Consider the following 19,131-nt stretch of genomic DNA (forward strand, 5'->3'; position numbering starts at 1 on the left):
AGTCTGGTGTGTGCATCAATCTCTTCTAAGTAACCCAGAGGCTGTCTAGCCTTTCTCCCTGTTCCAACCTCTAGGACACTATCCAGGCAAGGACTGCCTTGCAGGACATCCATCTTTCCAGGACATCACGACGGGGATTCGTTTACACAGCCAGCTGGTTTGCTGTTTAGAATACCAGCCTGCCTCTAACAGGCACAAGAGAGTGCCTTCACGTTTGTGAGTATCCTGTGTCTTGTCCAGATTTACATCTTGGTATCCATTGATCTACACATGTGGCGCCTTTGTTTCTGTTTTTTACAGTTGTCCATATAAGAAAATTACATCACTTGTGAAGTGAAGACTGAGAGCTGCCTTCTTCATTTTTCCCTTGTTCAGACGGACTTTATTTGGGACTTTTTATTTGCACCATTTATTGGACTTCTTCCAGTATAACGTGTGTATTTTTACATATATACATTTGTATTTTTATTTTTATTGTCTGATCTACATATCATATTAATTTTCCAACCTAGTTTATATATGATTTTAACAATTTATATATGATTTTAACACTAGGACCACCCATACCACTTGCATAGTAAGCGCCTCCTATAGGTTATCTGTGACACCCAGTCACAGAGTTTCCAGTTTGTAGTACTCATTAGGAATACCTTGTAATGCCTTTTTTTTTACTGTGTAATGCCCTTGCAGTCTTTCAAGCATTTGTCAGACATGTCTTCCGTGACCTCCTCAATTGCACTGTCATCGTCTATCTGGATGACATCCTTATTTTCTCCTACACCCTTGAGGAGCATCATGAACACATAAGGCAGGTACTTCTTTGCCTCAGAGACAATTCTCTGTTAGCCAAACTGGAGAAATGTGAATTTGATCAAGTTCAGATCCAGTTCCTTAGTTATGTCATCTCAAAGGGATCCTTCTAAGCTAACCGCAGTTCTGGAATGGCCTCAACCCACCTCATTAAAAGAACTACAGAGATTCTTGGGGTTCTCCAATTATTACCGCAAGTTTATAAAGAACTTTTCCAAAGTAGCTGCTTCATTGTAGACCATCATACCTTCTGACCATCATACTGTTATCTGGGTTGTGGTGGATCGGTTCTCCAGACCTGCTCATTTTATACCCTTAAACAAGCTACCCCCTGCCCAAGAATTATCATCTCTTTTTATGTTACATGTGGTACGACTTCATGGCATTCCCGTGAATATTGTTTCCGACAGAGGTCCTCAATTCATCTCTACCTTTTGGAAAGTTTTTTGCAAATTGATTGGAATGGGCTGACTGAGAGAGCAAATCTCAGAGCTTATTTTAATTCTTTTCATACCAATTGGTCTCTATTGTTGCCCTTAGCCGAACTGGCAAAGAACACTTATTGGCACTCTTCTCTACGATGTTCTCCATTTCAAGCCACAGCAGGATACCAACCTCATGTCTTTCCGCTCAGTCAACAGGAGTTCCTGCTGCAGACCGACATGTTATTAAGCTCACTACTCATTGGCAACGTATTCACTCTCAGTTACGTTCAGCTGTCTCCAGATACAAGAGGTTTGCTGATCATCATCGAGCTACTGTTCGTGCCTTTTCGGAAGGTTAACGTGTCTGGGTCTCTACTCTAAATGTTCATCTACGTCAACCCAGTCATAAATTAGGGCCCTTACAAAGGTATATTGGCCCTTACAAAGTCCTTAAAAGACTGTCTCCTGTTGCCTACAAAGTGGCCTTGCCCAGAACCCTTTTTTCACACCCAGTCTTCCATATTTCATTACTCAAGCCCTACATCAAGTACAGATATTCTCAGCTTCTCCTCCTCCGCTCTTGGTTCATGGTGACCCTGAGTATGAGGTTGCTAAGATCCTGGACTCCAGATACAGGTGCAGGCAACTGCAGTACCTCGTGCATTGGAAGGGTTACTTTGTGGCAGATCGTTCCTGGGTTCCTGCCCGTGATGTGCATGCTCCATCTTTGGTCTCCAGGTTCCATGCTGTTCATCCTTTGAAACCGACTCTGGTTCCCGGAGGGGGGGGCTATGTCACGCCGCATGGCCGCCGCTTCATCTGGTGCCATGGATGTTGTCATGGACGCTAAGGTGAGCTTTGGGTGCCGGCAATGACGTCATCGCCGCATGCCTCTTTTCCTGATGCCGGTCCGGATTCCTTCTGTGGCGCGAATCCTGCAGCTATGTAAGTACCTCACTTACATTCACCTGTGCCCAAGTATAGGTGTTGCTTTGTGTGCTCCTGGGTGCTGTGCTACTTTATTCTGGAATGCCATACTATTATTGAACTCTGCCTGTCTGACCACTCTGCTCACTTAATCCCTGAATTGCTGGATTGCCATACTGTGATTGAACTCTGCTTGTCTGACCATTCTATTGGTTTACCCTTGAACTGCTACACTGTTGGATTCCTTTCCTGTTGCCAGACTCAGCCTGTCTTGACCATTCTCTCTCTGCCTTCTTCTTATTGCCCTGAAAGACTACCTTGTCTACCGTGAGTACTGCTTACCTCATTTCACTAACTTACTCTGCACTGGGATATTTCCTATCATTCCACTTGATGCCAGGATAAGAAGACTACTGACCAAGTTTGGTCTGATAGAGAGATATCCCACGAGCATTACATATATAATTTTAAAAATTGCTGTAAATTTTCATATTTGCAGAATGTCTGCCAGTACTTAAGATGGGGATGACCAGTGGGGGGTGAAGGAGGGAAGAGAGCTGCTTTGGAGGGATCAGATAGAGATCAGGGGTGAGAAGTGTCAGGTGGTTGAGTAAACTCTACACTAAAGCTAAAATTAACCTTACAAGATACCTGATTAACCCCTTTACTGCCAGGAACTTCAGACATGTGGTACACAGCTGCAATTAGCAGCCTTTTAATTACCATAAGCCATGCATGTCTGCTATTTCTAAACAAAGGGGACCACAGATAAGATTTTACAATCATCTGTGTCATGATTGCACAAGCGGTGTGTAAATAATTTTAGTGCCGTCCTGCTGTCACAAAATTCCCAGGTAAATCAGAACACTTGAAATACGGTTTTTATTTAATAAATATATATATATATATATACATACATAAAATGCAATACAATGTAACTCATGTTAATCAAGTTTTATCTGTATTAAACTCCTCAATTAAACAATGCTGTCATCATGCTACTGGATCATCCCCATTTAAAATACATGAGCATTAATATAATATTGAGCCCCCTCCCCCCATTAGGCTATAAAAGCTAAAACTCTTCTGGGAAGGTTTAACTCAAGATTATGAAGTGTGTCTTTGGGAATTTGTGCCCATTTATCCAAAAAAAAGAATGATGTCAGGCACTGATGTTGGACAAGAAGGTCTGGCTTACAATTCTAATTCATCTCAAAGGTAATGGGCTTGAGGTCAGGCCTTTGTAGAGATCACTCCAGTTCCTTCACACCAAACTCATAAAACCATGTCTTCATGGACCTCGTTTTGTGCAGTCATGCTGTAACAAGAAAGAACCTTACCCAAGCTGTTGCCAAAAAGTTGGAAACACCAAATTGTCTAAATTGTCTTTGTAATCTGTAATATTGGAACTAAGGGAACTAGCCCAAATCCTGAAAAATATCCCCAAACCATTATTCCCCATTCACCAACTTTCACATTAGCCACTCCCAGATTCTTTCATAAGACTGCTAGATAGTGAAATGTGATTAATCTCTACAGAGAACGAACATGTTTCCACTGATCCAGAGTCAAGTGGCAGCATGAGCCTAAACTTGGCATTGCACATGTTGCAGTGAGACTTAAGTGCAGCTGCTAGGTAGTGATGTCGTGAACCTAAAAATTTGGGTTTGCGAACCGCGAATGCGAACTCCCGCAAAAGTTTGAGAACCGGCGAACCGGGGGAACCGCCATTGACTTCAATGGGCAGGCAAATTTTAACACCCACAGGGACTCTTTCTGGCCACAATAGTGATGGGAAAGTTGTTTCAAGGGGACTAACACCTGAACTGTGGCTTGCCGGAGGGGGATCCATGGCAAAACTCCCATGGAAAATTACATAGTTGATGCAGAGTCTGGTTTTAATCCATAAAGGGCATAAATCACCTAACATTCCTAAATTGTTTGGACTAGCGTGCTTTAAAACATCAGGTATGATGTTGTATCGATCAGGTAGTGTAAGGGTTACGCCCGCTTCACAGTGATATGATATGAGTGGTGGCACTGGGCAAGTGGGCCTGGCACACACGCTGGCAGGCAGGCAACTGTAATTAGATTACACAAGCAGACTGATGTTTCACAGTCCAAAAAGTTTTTATTTTTTTAAATGTACACTTACAATACTATTAAACAAGATATGAGTGGTGGCACTGGGCAAGTGGGCACAGTATACGCTGTGAGCCTGACACAAAAAAGCAGACTGATGTTTCACAGTCCAAAACGTTTTTTTTTTTTAATGTACACTTAAACTACTATTAAACAAGATATGAGTGGTGGCACTGGGCAAGTGAGCACAGTATACGCTGTGAGCCTGACACAAAAAAGCAGATTGATGTTTCACAGTCCAAAAAGTTTTTATTTTTTTAAATGTACACTTACACTACTATTAAACAAGATATGAGTGGTGGCACTGGGCAAGTGGGCACAGTATACGCTGTGAGCCTGTCACACATGCTGGCAGGCATTCAACTGCAATTAGATTACACAAGCAGACTGATGTTTCACAGTCAAAAAAGTTTTTTTTTTAAAAATTTACACTACTGTTACACCAGATATAAGTGGTGGCACTGGGCAAGTGGGCACAGTATACGCTGTGATCCTGGCACACACGCTGGCAGGCAGGCAACTGCAATTAGATTACACTAGCAGACTGATGTTTCACAGTCAAAAAAGTTTTGTTTTTTTTTAAATTTACACTACTGTTACACCAGATATGAGTGGTAGCACTGGGCAAGTGGGCCTGGCACACACGCTGACAGGCAGGCAACTGCAATTAGATTACACTAGCAGACTGATTTTTCACAGTCAAAAAAGTTTTTTTTTTTTTATTTACACTACTGTTACACCAGATATGAGTGGTGGCACTGGGCAAGTGGGCCTGGCACACACGCTGGCAGGCAGGAAACTGCAATTAGATTACACTAGCAGACTGATTATTCACAGTCAAAAAAGTTAGTTTTTTTTAAATTTACACTACTGTTACACCAGATATGAGTGGTGGCGCTGGGCAAGTGGGCCTGGCACACATGCTGGCAGGCAGGCAACTGCAATTAGATTACACTAGCAGGCTGATGTTTCACAGTCAAAAAAGTTTTTTTTTAAATTTACACTACTGTTACACCAGATATGAGTGGTGGCACTTGGCAAGTGGCTTGGCAGGCAGGCAACTGCAGTTAGATTACACAGGAAAAAAAAAAAAAGCAGACTGATGTTCTAGCCCTAAAAAGGGCTTTTTGGGGTGCTGTCCTTACAGCAGAGATCAGATGAGTCCTGCAGGACTGTAGTGGACACTGAATACACTAGCCTAGCTATCAATTTCCCTATTAAATCAGCAGCAGCTACACTGTCCTTCCTCTCACTAAGAATGCAGCTTCCAAATGAATCTAAAATGGATGCTGTCCAGGAGGTAGGAGGGTCTGGGAGGGAGTGTCTGCTGCTGATTGGCTGGAATGTGTCTTCTGACTTTGAGTTAGGGGGTCAAAGTATTACTCAATGATGACGAATAGGGGGCGGATCGAACATCGCATATGTTCGCCCGCTGCGGCAAACGCACACATGCTATGTTCGCCGGGAACTATTCGCCGGCAAACTATTTGCGACATCACTACTGCTAGGTCATGAAGCTGCTGACACGCAACTCTTGAACTGATCTTACTTACAGAGGACATTTGTAACTCTGTAGTGGGTAATGCAACAAATGATAGACCATTTTTACTTGTTACGTGCTTCAGCAGTCCGCGGTCCCACTCTGTTTACGCGGTATGTGGCTGGAATGTTGTTGCTCCTAAACGCTTTAATTTCATATTTAAGAGGCTTTAAAATGCCTTTTAAACAGCACTCAAGACACTTTTAAATAGTGTGTTCCTGGACAGCAAAACAATGGAAATTTTGCTAATAAAATTAGATGTGTTTAAAACAAGATTTTTTTCTTTAAATATAATAAAGTAGTTGGATTTTTTTAGGATTGTAGAATTTAACAATATTTTTGACCTCTTAGCAAATTGGTATGATGTTTTGCATATAATGTGAGTTTAATCTGGTAATAATCTAAGACTCATGACTCCTGTTGTATAATTCTAAGAATTGTCATAAAAAAACATAATTTCATCAATTTAAGCTACCAGAAACAGATATTTACTGTGTAGCTTCCACTGAAGTTATAAACTTATATGATGATAAAACATTATACAACTATAAAATACCAAGGAACCATATTTTACAAGAAAAAAAAAAAAAAAAAAAAGTTGATCAGTAACTTGACTTTGTGATTTAATGCTTAAAGGAAAAAGAGGTGTGGTGCATCAAAGTATTTTTGTACATTTATTTAAACATAGACTTTCCCTGACTTTCTTTTTTAATTCAACTTAACAGAATAAAAAAAAAGAAGCAATATAATATTTTAAATGACCTGTACTACTTCTCTCATCGGTTCATCTAGGAAAATGATTAAAGGGACATTACATTTTTCTTTTCTTTATGGCTCCTAAAAGAGGGTATTTTTTTTTTAACTGACTGTCCTGAACTCTAAAATAGTGTTCATTCCGGTAAGCTGGGGAGAGCAGCATAATATCTATGGAATGGGTGTTAATTAACTATTTGCATTTGGTTTGTAATTAATGTTAATTTGTTAACAAACCAGGGATATTTGTTTTGTTTCCACATGCACCCCTAAATTAAAAGAATAAATACTTTAGAAATTTGCATATAAAAAAAGAGAGAAGCGCTCAACCTGGGAAGGAACAATAGCATAATAGCCTGTTCTATGGCTAGTTACTACCATAGGAGCAACCTCTTTTTGCTGAGCAAAAAGAGGTTGCTCCTTGGGTGGTAATTAGCCATAGAACAGGCTATTATGCTATTGTTCATTCCCAGGTTGAGCGCTCTCTTTTTATTCATACTGATGAAATTCGCCAGCATTCATTTCTTTCCTTTAAATCATTAAAAATATGTACCTTTAGCGCACTGCCTCCCTTACCAGCCCCTTTAGTATAGGCCCTTAGAGCTACTGTGTTAATCCTCCTATTAGTGCAGCTGGGGCCATGGCCGCCATCAGGGGGTGACAGGGGTGACTCATGTCAGGGGCCCAATGGGCCAGGGGGGCCCCATGAGGCAGTGGGAACTACAGCAGAGTGCTAATTGAGCATGGGTAATGTTATTACAAGGAGTAAAGTATTAGAATTTGAGAGGATTTCTAAATGTGCACTAAACCACTATGCACAGTGTGAGACAGACTTGACACTTTGTTTGTACAGTGTGTGCCTGAGTCAGACAGCATTGCAGAGGAGGTAGGACTTACTTAGTAAATGTATTTTATTTCTTTGTGCAATTTCGGATTGTAACTTCAGTGTGGTAGTAGTTGTATGGTGGGGCCAGAGGTCCATAAAAACTTTTTTTAGCAGCAGTGTATTTATGATTATTTGACAATGCTGTAGAAATTCTATATTTAAAGCCATGCAGAAATGTTTCCTCCTCAATACACAAATGGTAGGTGCCCTTTTGGAACATATGCGTTTTTTTATTAATATATATATTAATTAAATTCCAGTTTACTGCCCCTTTATGCAGGACTTTCCAGATGCAAGGAGGCATTTTATTTAAGATTTTTACATCTGCATAAAATGTTATACTCTCAGAATAAGATTGCTCAGTGTTTGAAATGAGAGAGGTTAACTTAAAACTGTTCAGTTTACACTACAGCTGACTTAATTTTGAAATACATACAAACAAGCCTAAACCCTGCATTTAACCAGATCTAATGGTATGAGACTGAGTACCACAGCTTATGGTTCCACCAAGACCATATAGAGTACAGCATTTTAAAAATCCATAAGTACAGCTGACAGATGGGAACATTTGTACACTATATTTGAAGTGGTGCTCTTGGTTGGGGAAAAAAACAACCATATGTCAACCTTTTAAAAGTACTTTTCTTCATCTAGCCATCTACCCAGATCATTAATGTACAATTTTGAATTCACAGAATTATTTTTGTTTGTACATTTAACAATATGATTCTTTAAAAAGTGATCTCTTAATTTCTGCAATTTTTTTATCATGCATGCCACACACTGTTGATTCAGGGGATGCAATGTGCAGAAATGTTACTTCCTGTGAGTGTTTCTGTGGGTGTCTGTGTTTATGTCTTTGTGCTTTTGCTTGTGTCTCTATGAGTGTGTATGTATTTTTTTTCTGTGGGTCTCTCTGTGAGGGTGGGTGTGTATGTCTTTGTGCATTTTCTGTGGATGTCTGTGAGGGTGTGTGCGTATGTCTTTGTGTATTTTCTCTGGATCCCTCTGTGAGGGTGGGTGTGTTTGTCTCTGTGCTTTCTGTGGATGTCTCTGTGAGTGTGTGTGTATGTATGTTTGTCTGTGTTTTCTGTGGGTGTCTCTGTGAGGATGTGTGTATGTCTGTGCATTTTGTGTGGGTGTCTCTGTGAGAGTGTGTATGTCTTTGTGTGTTTTCTGTGGATGTCTCAGTGAGGGTGTGTGTGTATGTATGTCTTTCTGTGTTTTATGTGGTTGTCTCTGTGTGTTTGCGTATGTTTTTGTGTGTTTTTTTGTGGGTGGGTGTATGTCTTTGTGGGTGTATGTGTTTTCTGAGGCTGTCTCTGTCTGTGTTTCCTTGGGTGTATGTGCAAGTTTGTGTTTGAGTTTGTGTTTGTGTGTTTATGTGTGTCCATTGTCTGTTTCTTTTTAGGACATTTTGACCTCACATCTTTCTACATACTTTGAGACTAATGAGACCTTTCTGGAAGTCACCAATCCATCATTTAACATTTAAATTATTGTTTAGGCAGTTCAGGGCCCTTCCTTTCAGCCACTGCATGCTGTTGTCATCATTTAGTTGGCATCTTCCTTGACAAAGAGATAATCAGAACTCTATATTTTGTTTTGTAAATCTCCTTTTTTGACAAAACTGTAGTCTACCTCATTACTTGTCAGGTCAATGTAAACAAGTGCTGAGTGTCTGTTTGGGTGTCTGTGTCTGAGTGTGTTTGTGTGTTTCTCTGCGTGTCTGCTAGAGTGTCTATATGTGAATCCTTATGTGTGAGTGTGTGTGTTTCAGTGTATGAGTGTGTCTGTGTGTTTCTGTGTTTGTGTGTTACTACCTACTTTACAACATTTCCAAGTTTGACTATACTTAAAAATAAAGTGCATATACGTTTTAGTCACTTGGTCAAAAATTGCACTTCAAGGGGGGGGCCTGATCAATGGTTAAGTCAGACCCTGGCTGGGGCTATGTGAAAAAGAGGAGCGGAATACCACACATTTCAGCATGCTAATGGTGAGTATAAAGCTACAGGGGAATCAGCAGCTTTGGAATATTTTGATTTGTTTAACAAAAACTAATGCAAATGCTTAACTAATATTCAGTGTCCATTTTGTTTAAAACAAAACAAATACTGAATAGCATGGGCAACGAATATTCGGAGACTCTAATTTGCCTGAATATATGTTTTGAAAAATTCAGCCGAACCAAAAGAGGTGATGATAATTTTTTACATATAGAACTTTAACATTCTGTGACATACATCGATATATACAGCACAACATATATATATATATATATATATATATATATATATATATATATATATATATATATATATATAAAAAACACAGAAAAAGTCCAGCACTCACTCACAAGCTTTCAACTAAGATAAAAAGCAGCAATGGAAGAGTTAGTTACCGCATCTGGCCAAATGGGAAAAGACCAGGTACCTCGTCAAGGTCTCTTCCAAAAAACCTGGGTCCCTAAACAGCCGCACAATGCAGGCTCACAATCAAACAACTGTGAAAAAAAGCAACTGTGAAAAACGGCCTGAGAGACCCCACCCGTGTTTTGTATATGTTTGGGGAGATTACATAAGCCTGTGCACCCTCCATTTTTTCACAGTTGCTTTTTTTCACAGTTGTTTGATTGTGAGCCTGCATTGTGTGGCTGAAAAAAATGGAGGCTGCACAGGCTTATGTAATCTCCCCAAACATATACAAAACACAGGTGGGGTCAGCACTCTCAGGCCGGACCGGGTACACATCCTATGACCCTGCAACATGCACAGCCCTGGGTGCAAACCAGCACTCTCAGGAAGCTGCACTGTCACCAGAGCCACATGCAGTTAACCCCAGTCAGGCCTGGGTGCAAGGCCCAAACAGGGAAAATTACAAAAAAATAATACATTAATATAACACACAGAAAAATTCCAGCACTTACTCACAAGCTTTCAACTAAGATAAAAAGCAGCAATGGAAGAGTTAGTTACCGCATCTGGCCAAATGGGAAAAGCCCAGGTACCTCGTCAAGGTCTCTTACAAAAACCTGGGTCCCTAAACAGCCAAACAATGCAGGCTCACAATCAAACAACTGTGAAAAAAAGCAGCTGTGAAAAACGGCCTGAGAGACCCCACCCGTGTTTTGTATATGTTTGGGGAGATTACATAAGCCTGTGCACCCTCCATTTTTTCACAGTTGCTTTTTTTCACAGTTGTTTGATTGTGAGCCTGCATTGTGTGGCTGTTTCGGGACCCAGGTTTTTTGGAAGAGACCTGGGCTTTTCCCATTTGGCCAGATGCGGTAACTAACTCTTCCATTGCTGCTTTTTATCTTAGTTGAGAGCTTGTGAATGAGTGCTGGACTTTTTCTGTGTGTTATATTAATGTATTATTTTTTTGTAATTTCCCTGTTTGGGCCTTGCACCCAGGCCTGACTGGGGTTAACTGCCTGTGGCTCTGGTGACAGACTGCTGGTTTGCACCCAGGGCTGTGCATGTTGCAGGGTCATAGGATGTGTACCCAGTCCGGCCTGAGAGTGCTGACCCCACCCGTGTTTTATATATATATATATATATACACATACATACATGTGTAAACACATCATCACACACACTCACACATATTAATAATATGAGACATGATATTCTTGAATGATACTGTCACACACAGGTCTAGATTATAAGTGAAGAGCAGGGTGCACTATCAATATCACGTGACTGCACTCAGAATAACGCACAATCTAATATTACAAATCCATGGTAAAACAGAATAACCAGAGAATGTTTAGTGCAGCCGACAGCTCTTTAGCATGCAGTGTACTTTAAATGGATAACGTAGCCGCTCTAAACATTGCTCATATTACAAGGTTTGTTATCTTTAGCACTCAGCTTTATAACGCAACCCCTGAGGGACCTTAGAAATGTTTATGAATCCAATCCAGTGTCTGAAGCCATGAAGTTGTAACTCTGGGAGCAGAATATAGCTCAATATCTCTACAAATGGTGGAACTAAAATGCAGCAGCTCCATATTCCAATACATAAAGGGCAAAGACTTTCATATCAAGTGACACCTATCTACAGCTTCCACACCAATATACTTTATAGTTTAACGTGCTGATGGGTTATGCTGGGGTATGTGGAGTGTGCATAATATAACAGTATGGATCCCAAGTACTCACCGTATCTCACACCTATGTGCTTAACTCTTTCAGACCTCACTCTCTCCCTATAAGCCTTTTCTATTGCCCATTCTCTTTCTTTATTTAACTTACTTTCTTTCTCTCCATCTCTCTATCATCTCTGTCTCTCTATCCCTTTAAAATTTTCTTATCTAGTCTCTGGTTTTTCTCCTTTTTAAAAAAAATCTAACATTCTCATTCTTACCCCTCTCTCCCTTCTCCATCTTATGAAATTAAAGGGACAGTCTACTCCAGAATTGTTATTGTTTAAAAAGATAGATAGTCCTTTTATTACACATTCCCAAGTTTTGCATTACCAACACTGTTATATTAATATACTTCTTACCTCTGAGATTACCTTGTATCTAAGCCTCTGCAGACTGCCCCTTTATTTCAGTTCTTTTGACAGACTTGCATTTTAGCCAATCAGTGCTGACTCATTAGTAACTTCACGAGCATCAGCACAATGTTATCTATATGACACACATGAACTAGTGCTGTCCAGCTGTGGAAAAATTTCAAAATGCAGAGGCGGCCTTCAAGGGCTTAGAAATTAGCATATGAGCCTACCTAGGTTTAGCTTTCATCAAAGAATACCAAAAGAACAAAGCAAATTTGATGATAAAAGAAAGTTGGAAAGTTGTTTAAAATTGCATGTCCTATCTGAATCATTAAAGTTTAATTTTGACTAGACTGTCCCTTTAAACCAAGGGTGGGCAGACTTTTGTAAGGCAAGGGCTACCTCTAATTTTATTCCAAGTGACGTGGTCACCTAACTAAAAAAAAAAACAAAAAAAATAATAATAATAATAATAATAATAATGTATTTTTTCAAAAAACACAAAGAATAGTCCAGCACACACTGTATTTTTGCTACAAATAGGATCTGCTGGCTGAAAATTGTATTTTTGCCATAAATAATACAGCTTTAAAAATCAGCCGCGCTCTTTAACAAATACAGTCGCGATCTATCTTTACTTACTGCGAGAGCTCTCTCTTTAGGTCACGCTGGGACCATCAAGCAACCTTATCTGTGTACTGCGCCTGCGTATGATAATTAATCTCACAATCAAGACGGCTCAAGACTCATTCTACAAAGTAATTTTATTGGCCTGACGCCATGTCGGGTTGATTAGGGGGCAGATCTTGTAACCAAAGCTGGGGCAGCGAGTTCAGCTACAGCCGCGTCACGCATGCTAAAGTACAGTGCCCATACCGCCGTCATAGACTCAGAGTCATAGCCGATTTCAAAAGTCTGCAAAAGAGAAATATTTCTCACATACCTACAATGACGAGGCTCTGCACTCAGAATATAGAATCTAGATTCTGAGTGAAGAGCATCGCCGCCATAGATGTGTGAGAAATCTTTCTCTTATTATGCAGACTTTTGAAATCTTACAGGCGGTCACCTCAAAATTCACTTGCGGTTCACTGGTAGACCGCAATCTACGTCTTGCCCATCCCTGCTTTACTGCAAACTGGAGATATATAAAAGGTGAATGCCAACATCTCATCCAATCACACATAATGATTTTTAGTCCCTTTGTACTAGCACACTTATCTATCTATACACAGCATGGGTTCAAAATCAAAGATTCAATTACTCTCTTTGCCTTATGATTGGCCTAATTCACCTTTATATTGACCCAGACTGGTTGAGACGCATATCTCTGAAGAAGCGCATGTACGCATGCACGAAACGCGTCAGGTTGGAGCTTACCCGGTGTGTTGTAAAGCCTGCTCCTGAATAAACCTACTCTGATTTACCATGAGTTCCAGCGTCTCCTTTTCCTCATCACACCTGCTTTATACACTCATAAAGACTTTGTATAAAAATCCAGCATACTGATAATTTCATTGTTGCTCCTTTTTGTACCAGACAAAATGCCATTCCTATAAAAAGCGGCTTAAATTAATTGAGTACAAAATACACCATACATCTGTATACTTATAGATATGTTTGGTATATTTATTGATATGTTTGGTATTTCAGAATATTAATAAATGTTTGAAACAATTGATTTAGATTAGATTTTAATGAATTAGGAAGTGAATATTTTATGATGAGATTAGAGCATACACAGTAATGTTATTGTTAACTCTACAAAGATTAATAGAATGTTTATTATTCACAGATTGGTAGAGGAAATTACATAACAATAGGGATAATGTATTAACAGACTTTTAAAATTAATTGTTAATTCTTAATGGATGTATCAAAATAACTTTTTTTTTTTTTAAAGGGATTATCTACTCCAAAATGGTCATTGTTTAAAAACATAGATAATCCCTTTATTACCCATTCCCGAGTTATATTAATACACTTTTTACTTGTATAATTAGTGCGTATCTAAGCATCTGCAGACTCCCCCTGATATAAGGGCAATTTCTTTTCTATTGACTTGCATTTTAGCCAATAAGTGCTGTGTCCTGCATAACTCCACGGGAGAGAGCACAGTGTTATCTATATGACACACATAAATTAGCAGTCTCTTGTTGGGAAAAGCTAATAAAAAAGCATGTGATAAGAGGTTATCTGTAGTGGCTTAGAAACAGGCAGACATGTAGAGGTTTAAATGTAATAAAGTATATTAATATAACAATGTTGGTTGTGCAAAGCTGGGGAATGGGTAGAAAAGGCGCTATCTATCTTTTTAAACAATAACAATTGTACAACTTCTCTTGAGCTCTTATTTACCCAAGAACTTGTTATTGGACATTGAGCTAAGGATTAGTAATACAGCAATACATATGGTTATTTCATGAACATTGTAAATTAGTTGGTTTTAATGCCAATAGCCACACATTTTTGTTGTTGCTGTTGTTGTTTTTTTTAAAGGGACAGTAAAGTCATAATTAGACATTCAAGATTTAGACAGAGCATAACATTTTAAACAATTTTCCAATTTACTTCTATTGTTTAATTTGCTTCCTTTTCTTTTTATCCTTTGCGTAAAGCTTTATCTAGGTGAGCTCAGGAGCAGCAAAGAACCTAGGTTCTAGCAGCTGATTGGTGGCTGCATATATATACTGATTGGCATTGGTTCACCCATGTGGTCAGTTAAAAACCAGTAGTTCATTGCAGCTCCTTTAACAAATTATACCAAGAGAATGAAGGAAATATGATAATATAAGTAAATTGGGAAGTTATTTAAAATGATATGTTCTACCTAAATCATGAAATAAAAATGTGGGGTTTCATATCCCTTAAAGTTTCTATAAGGTTCCATAATAAATAAGACTGGAGAAACAGAGGATTCTATTCTAACCTTAGACAATCTTGGGTAGATTTACCTTCAACTGCACTTTGTTTATCTTTGCAGTTTGAAATTAACAATTGTTTAGTGTTTACGCAAAAGGACATAACCATGAAATATATTGCAAACAGATTTCACAGCAGAATATAGAGAATATTAGTAGCTTCCTATATTTATTTAACATTTAATACCAAGGCAGAGCAGTGACATTTAAAAGAAATGATGAAACCAAATAATAAGGATAGGTGATATGGTATCTGTATATTTATTTTTATTTAAAATTTTATTATTATTATTCTTTATTTATAAAGCGCCAACCGATTCCGCAGCGCTGTCCATGGGTAACAAAGATAAAAGCACAGTACAATATGAGACACCAGACAAAATTTAACAAACAAATACAGGAGGAATTGGGAGCCCTGTTCCGGTGGGAACTTACAATTTAAAATGTATCATATTAATCATAACTTTTTTAAAATGTATAACTCCATAAGAGCATTGTAATAGCTCATAATAGTGCACTTTTCAAAATCATTGTTATATATTTTTAAGTTGTTTGAAATAAAATACTATGAGATATATTTGGTAGAGTTTTATAGTGAACTAAAACTATTCTGTACTTCCCATCTACCATATGGTAATATGTTTTACTTGATTGGAAAGATTCATGATCCTTTCTGTTACCTAATTTCTGTAATCTAAATAATTTTATTTTGTCTGCATATAGATTCTTTGTGTATATTTTATTTATTCTGATAATAAATGCTTATCTAAAGGTAACAGCACACACATAGACAAAGACAGACTCTCAAAATTGTGTGATTTCTGATAAGGACATAGTGGAGCAATAATAAAACAGTCTAATGTGCTAGAGTATTATATTATTACATTTCATGTACAGAACTATTTCCACTAAGGGTTTAAACACATTGTTAAAATCAGCAGCAGACCAGCAATGCATTCCAGTGCAACTTTTGAGCCAATCAGGGTTTATAACCACCAACCAATCAGCAGCCATATAAAAATAAGATTTAAAGGAACATTATGGTCAAAATTTAAATGCACATAGATGAATTACATCTTAGAATAGAAACATATTTAAAATATACATATATTGGCAAAAATGCTTCTACTAAAAGTCATTTTTCTCTGCACGTGCATGTGACACATAGCTAGATATTTTCAGTGCAGCAGCAATATAAATACTGCAGCTGCACAGAGTGCCAGTGGGGCTTATATCTAGTCAGCAATTAACACATTGAGTCATTACCAGATGGTATAAACACCTTAGGCTCTCTGAACAAGTTCTGTGTTTAAAATGCTGTTGCACGGTGTATACTCAAATACACTTTTGAAACAGCTATAGCTTTTATTAGAAACATTTTTGCTAATACATTTATATTACAAAAATGATTCTATTTAAAAGTGAAATGCATCCATGTGGAGTCCATTTTTGGCTGGAAAGTCCCTTTAACACATCTTGCAAAAAAAAATAATTGCTTGTCTCATTCCCCCTAAAAAGGCCTAAAAGAAAATGTATCCCAAACAAGCTGCAAATCAAATAGCTGATTTAGGCAATTTGCAGTATTTTGAAAACCTAGGTTACAGATTTTACTTCTTGGCCTTTCTAGGGATTGTGGAACAAATGCTATTTTTACACATAAATGATTGGTTAACCTGTGCATGAGGTAATTTATGTCTGTCTCTAAGAGGCCATAGCAAATAATCAAGATAAACAACATTAAAAAATTTTTTAATTTCTAAGCAATTGGAAAAAAAAAAATGTTGTAGCTAAATCTTTTGCAATGCAGTGAATAATTACTGAATCAGAAAAAAATGGTGACCTTTTTGTCCCTTTATATAATAGTGCAATAATAATGTTCTAGTACAATATATTTTTTTTTATAATATGGCCCTTTTAAGGGATAGTCTAGTCCAAAATAAACTTTCATGATTCAGATAGAGAATATCATTTTAAACAATTTTCCAATTTACTTTTATCACCAATTTTGCTTTGTTCTCTTGGTATTCTTAGTTGAAAGCTAAACCTAGGAGGTTCATATGCAAATTTCTAAGCCCTTGAAGGCCGCCTCTTCTCTCAGGGCATTTTAACAGTTTTTCACTACTATAGGGTGTTAGTTCATGTGTGACATATAGATAACTCTGTGCTCACGCACGTGGAGATCCAGTGAGCCAGCTTTAGCTAAAATGGACATCTTTCAAAAGAAATGAAATAGGGGGCAGTTTGCAGAGGCTTAGATACAAGGTAATCACAGAGGTAAAAAGTGTATTCATATAACTCTGTTGGTTATGTAAAACTGGGGAATGGGTAATAAAGGGATTATCTATCTTTTTAAACAATAACAATTCTGGTGTAGACTGTCCCTTTGAGAAAAATAGAATGTGAAACAATGTAGGTAACATGACCCACCAATCCTAGTATAGCATTTTACAATCTTATAATACAATATTTACCATAATATATGTATTATTTCAATTAAATAAATGTGTTTTCTGTCAAAAATAAACAATACGAAATTTAGCTTTTATAAAATGCATACGTTTGTTGATAACATTTCTTTAAAGTTGGTTGTAAAATAAATCCTACAATAATTTTTTTTCAAGATTAATCACACTCATCAAAGCAAAATGAAATGTTATAGAAAGGAATCTGGACGCAGTGGATCAGAATATAAATAATAATGGGTAAATACTCTGTGCTTTAGTAACCAAGGTATATCATTCTCTATGATGGGTCTGTATATTGCACATATTTGTTATGGTTTGTGTGTTTTATATTCTTTATTCATTTTTTGTTCATTCATTTCTGTTGCTCAGTGGTTGCATTTTAGCATGTTGATAAACATGTCAATGTCAAAGGGAACTTTCATTGTTTTTATACAAGAAAATAGCTTAACAAAAGGAAGCCAGCAATCGTCAGAAGATCCAGACGAGCATCTTTGCCTGAAAAACAAAAACAAAAAACTATTCAACTTACTGACTCGCGAGATTGTAAGACAATATACAACCAGCCAAATGTTAAATACAATAACATGCATTCATTTATATACCAATAAGAAATGTATTCTTAATAATTAAACTTCATTTTCTTTTTGGTCATGTTTAGTGGGGTTCTCAAAGTAATACGGATATTTGGCTGACAAAAGCTTTGTTGATGGAAAGAATGCTGAAGAGTTATTGGGGTCTCAGAGGACACTACAGGAAGGCCTTGCAGCTCATTGCTCATAAAAATAAAGGGCAAGATTACAAGTGGAGCGCCATTCATCGCTCCCACTAGCTAGTTAACTTTGTTAATGGAGGCTTTTTGCACACGTCAGGTAGTGCATATATTGCAAGTTGAAAGTAAAAAGTTTTCACACGATAACCCATCAAACGCAAGAAGTCGAACTTTGAATATTGTGAACGAATTAATGAATTCCCCTATAGACTTCAAAGGAGCACAAGAAGTGGGGAAAAAAAACTTGCGTGCAAACCTGATTGCGTGCGCTAACCTGACAGGAAATATTAACATTGCACATTCCAATATTCTTCACATAGCAGACTATGTTCTACTTATTCTAATATATATACTGGTTTCTATATATATTTGTGGTTTTTTTTGTAAAATATATTAATAAAGATATATATATATATATATATATATATATATATATATATATATATATACAGTCGTATGCAAAAGTTTAGGCACCCCTGACAATTTCCATGATTTTCATTTATAAATAATTTGGGTGTTTGGGTCAGCAATTTCATTTTGATCTATCAAAAAACTGAAGGACACAACAATATTTCAGTAGTAATATAAGGTTTATTGGGTTAACAGAAAATGTGCAATATGCATCAAAACAAAATTAGACAGGTGCATAAATTTGGGCACCCTTGTCATTTTGTTGATTTAAAAACCTGTAACTACCTTGCACTGATTAATTGGAACACACAATTGGTTTGGTGAGCCCATTAAGTCTTGAACTTCATAGACAGGTGCATCCAATCATGAGAAAAGGTATTTAAGGTGGCCAATTGCGAATTGTTGTTCTCTTTTGACTCTCCTCTGAAGAGTGGCAACATGGGGGACTCAAAACAACTCTCAAATGACCTGAAAACAAAGATTGTTCAACATTATAATTTAGGATAAGGCTACAAAAAGCTATTGCAGAGTTTAAGCTGTCAGTGTCCACTGTGAGGAACATAGTAAGGAAAAGGA

General features: G+C 37.7%; 1 protein-coding gene across 7 annotated transcripts in view; it reads right to left on the reverse strand.

Annotated features, from left to right (window-relative positions):
• Positions 1-15,160: 15,160 nt before the first annotated feature.
• LOC128641776 (integumentary mucin C.1-like) overlaps positions 15,161-19,131 on the reverse strand; it is a 98,447-nt gene continuing 94,476 nt past the window's right edge. For all 7 annotated transcript variants that reach the window (XM_053694302.1, XM_053694304.1, XM_053694300.1 and 4 more), the window contains one exon: positions 15,161-17,870. In XM_053694302.1, coding sequence (XP_053550277.1) covers positions 17,803-17,870 — 68 coding nt within the window. In that variant the 3' untranslated portion in view covers positions 15,161-17,802. The remainder of the gene's footprint in view (positions 17,871-19,131) is intronic.

The sequence above is a fragment of the Bombina bombina genome, chromosome 11 (assembly GCF_027579735.1).
Source record: "Bombina bombina isolate aBomBom1 chromosome 11, aBomBom1.pri, whole genome shotgun sequence".
Taxonomy (NCBI): domain Eukaryota; kingdom Metazoa; phylum Chordata; class Amphibia; order Anura; family Bombinatoridae; genus Bombina; species Bombina bombina.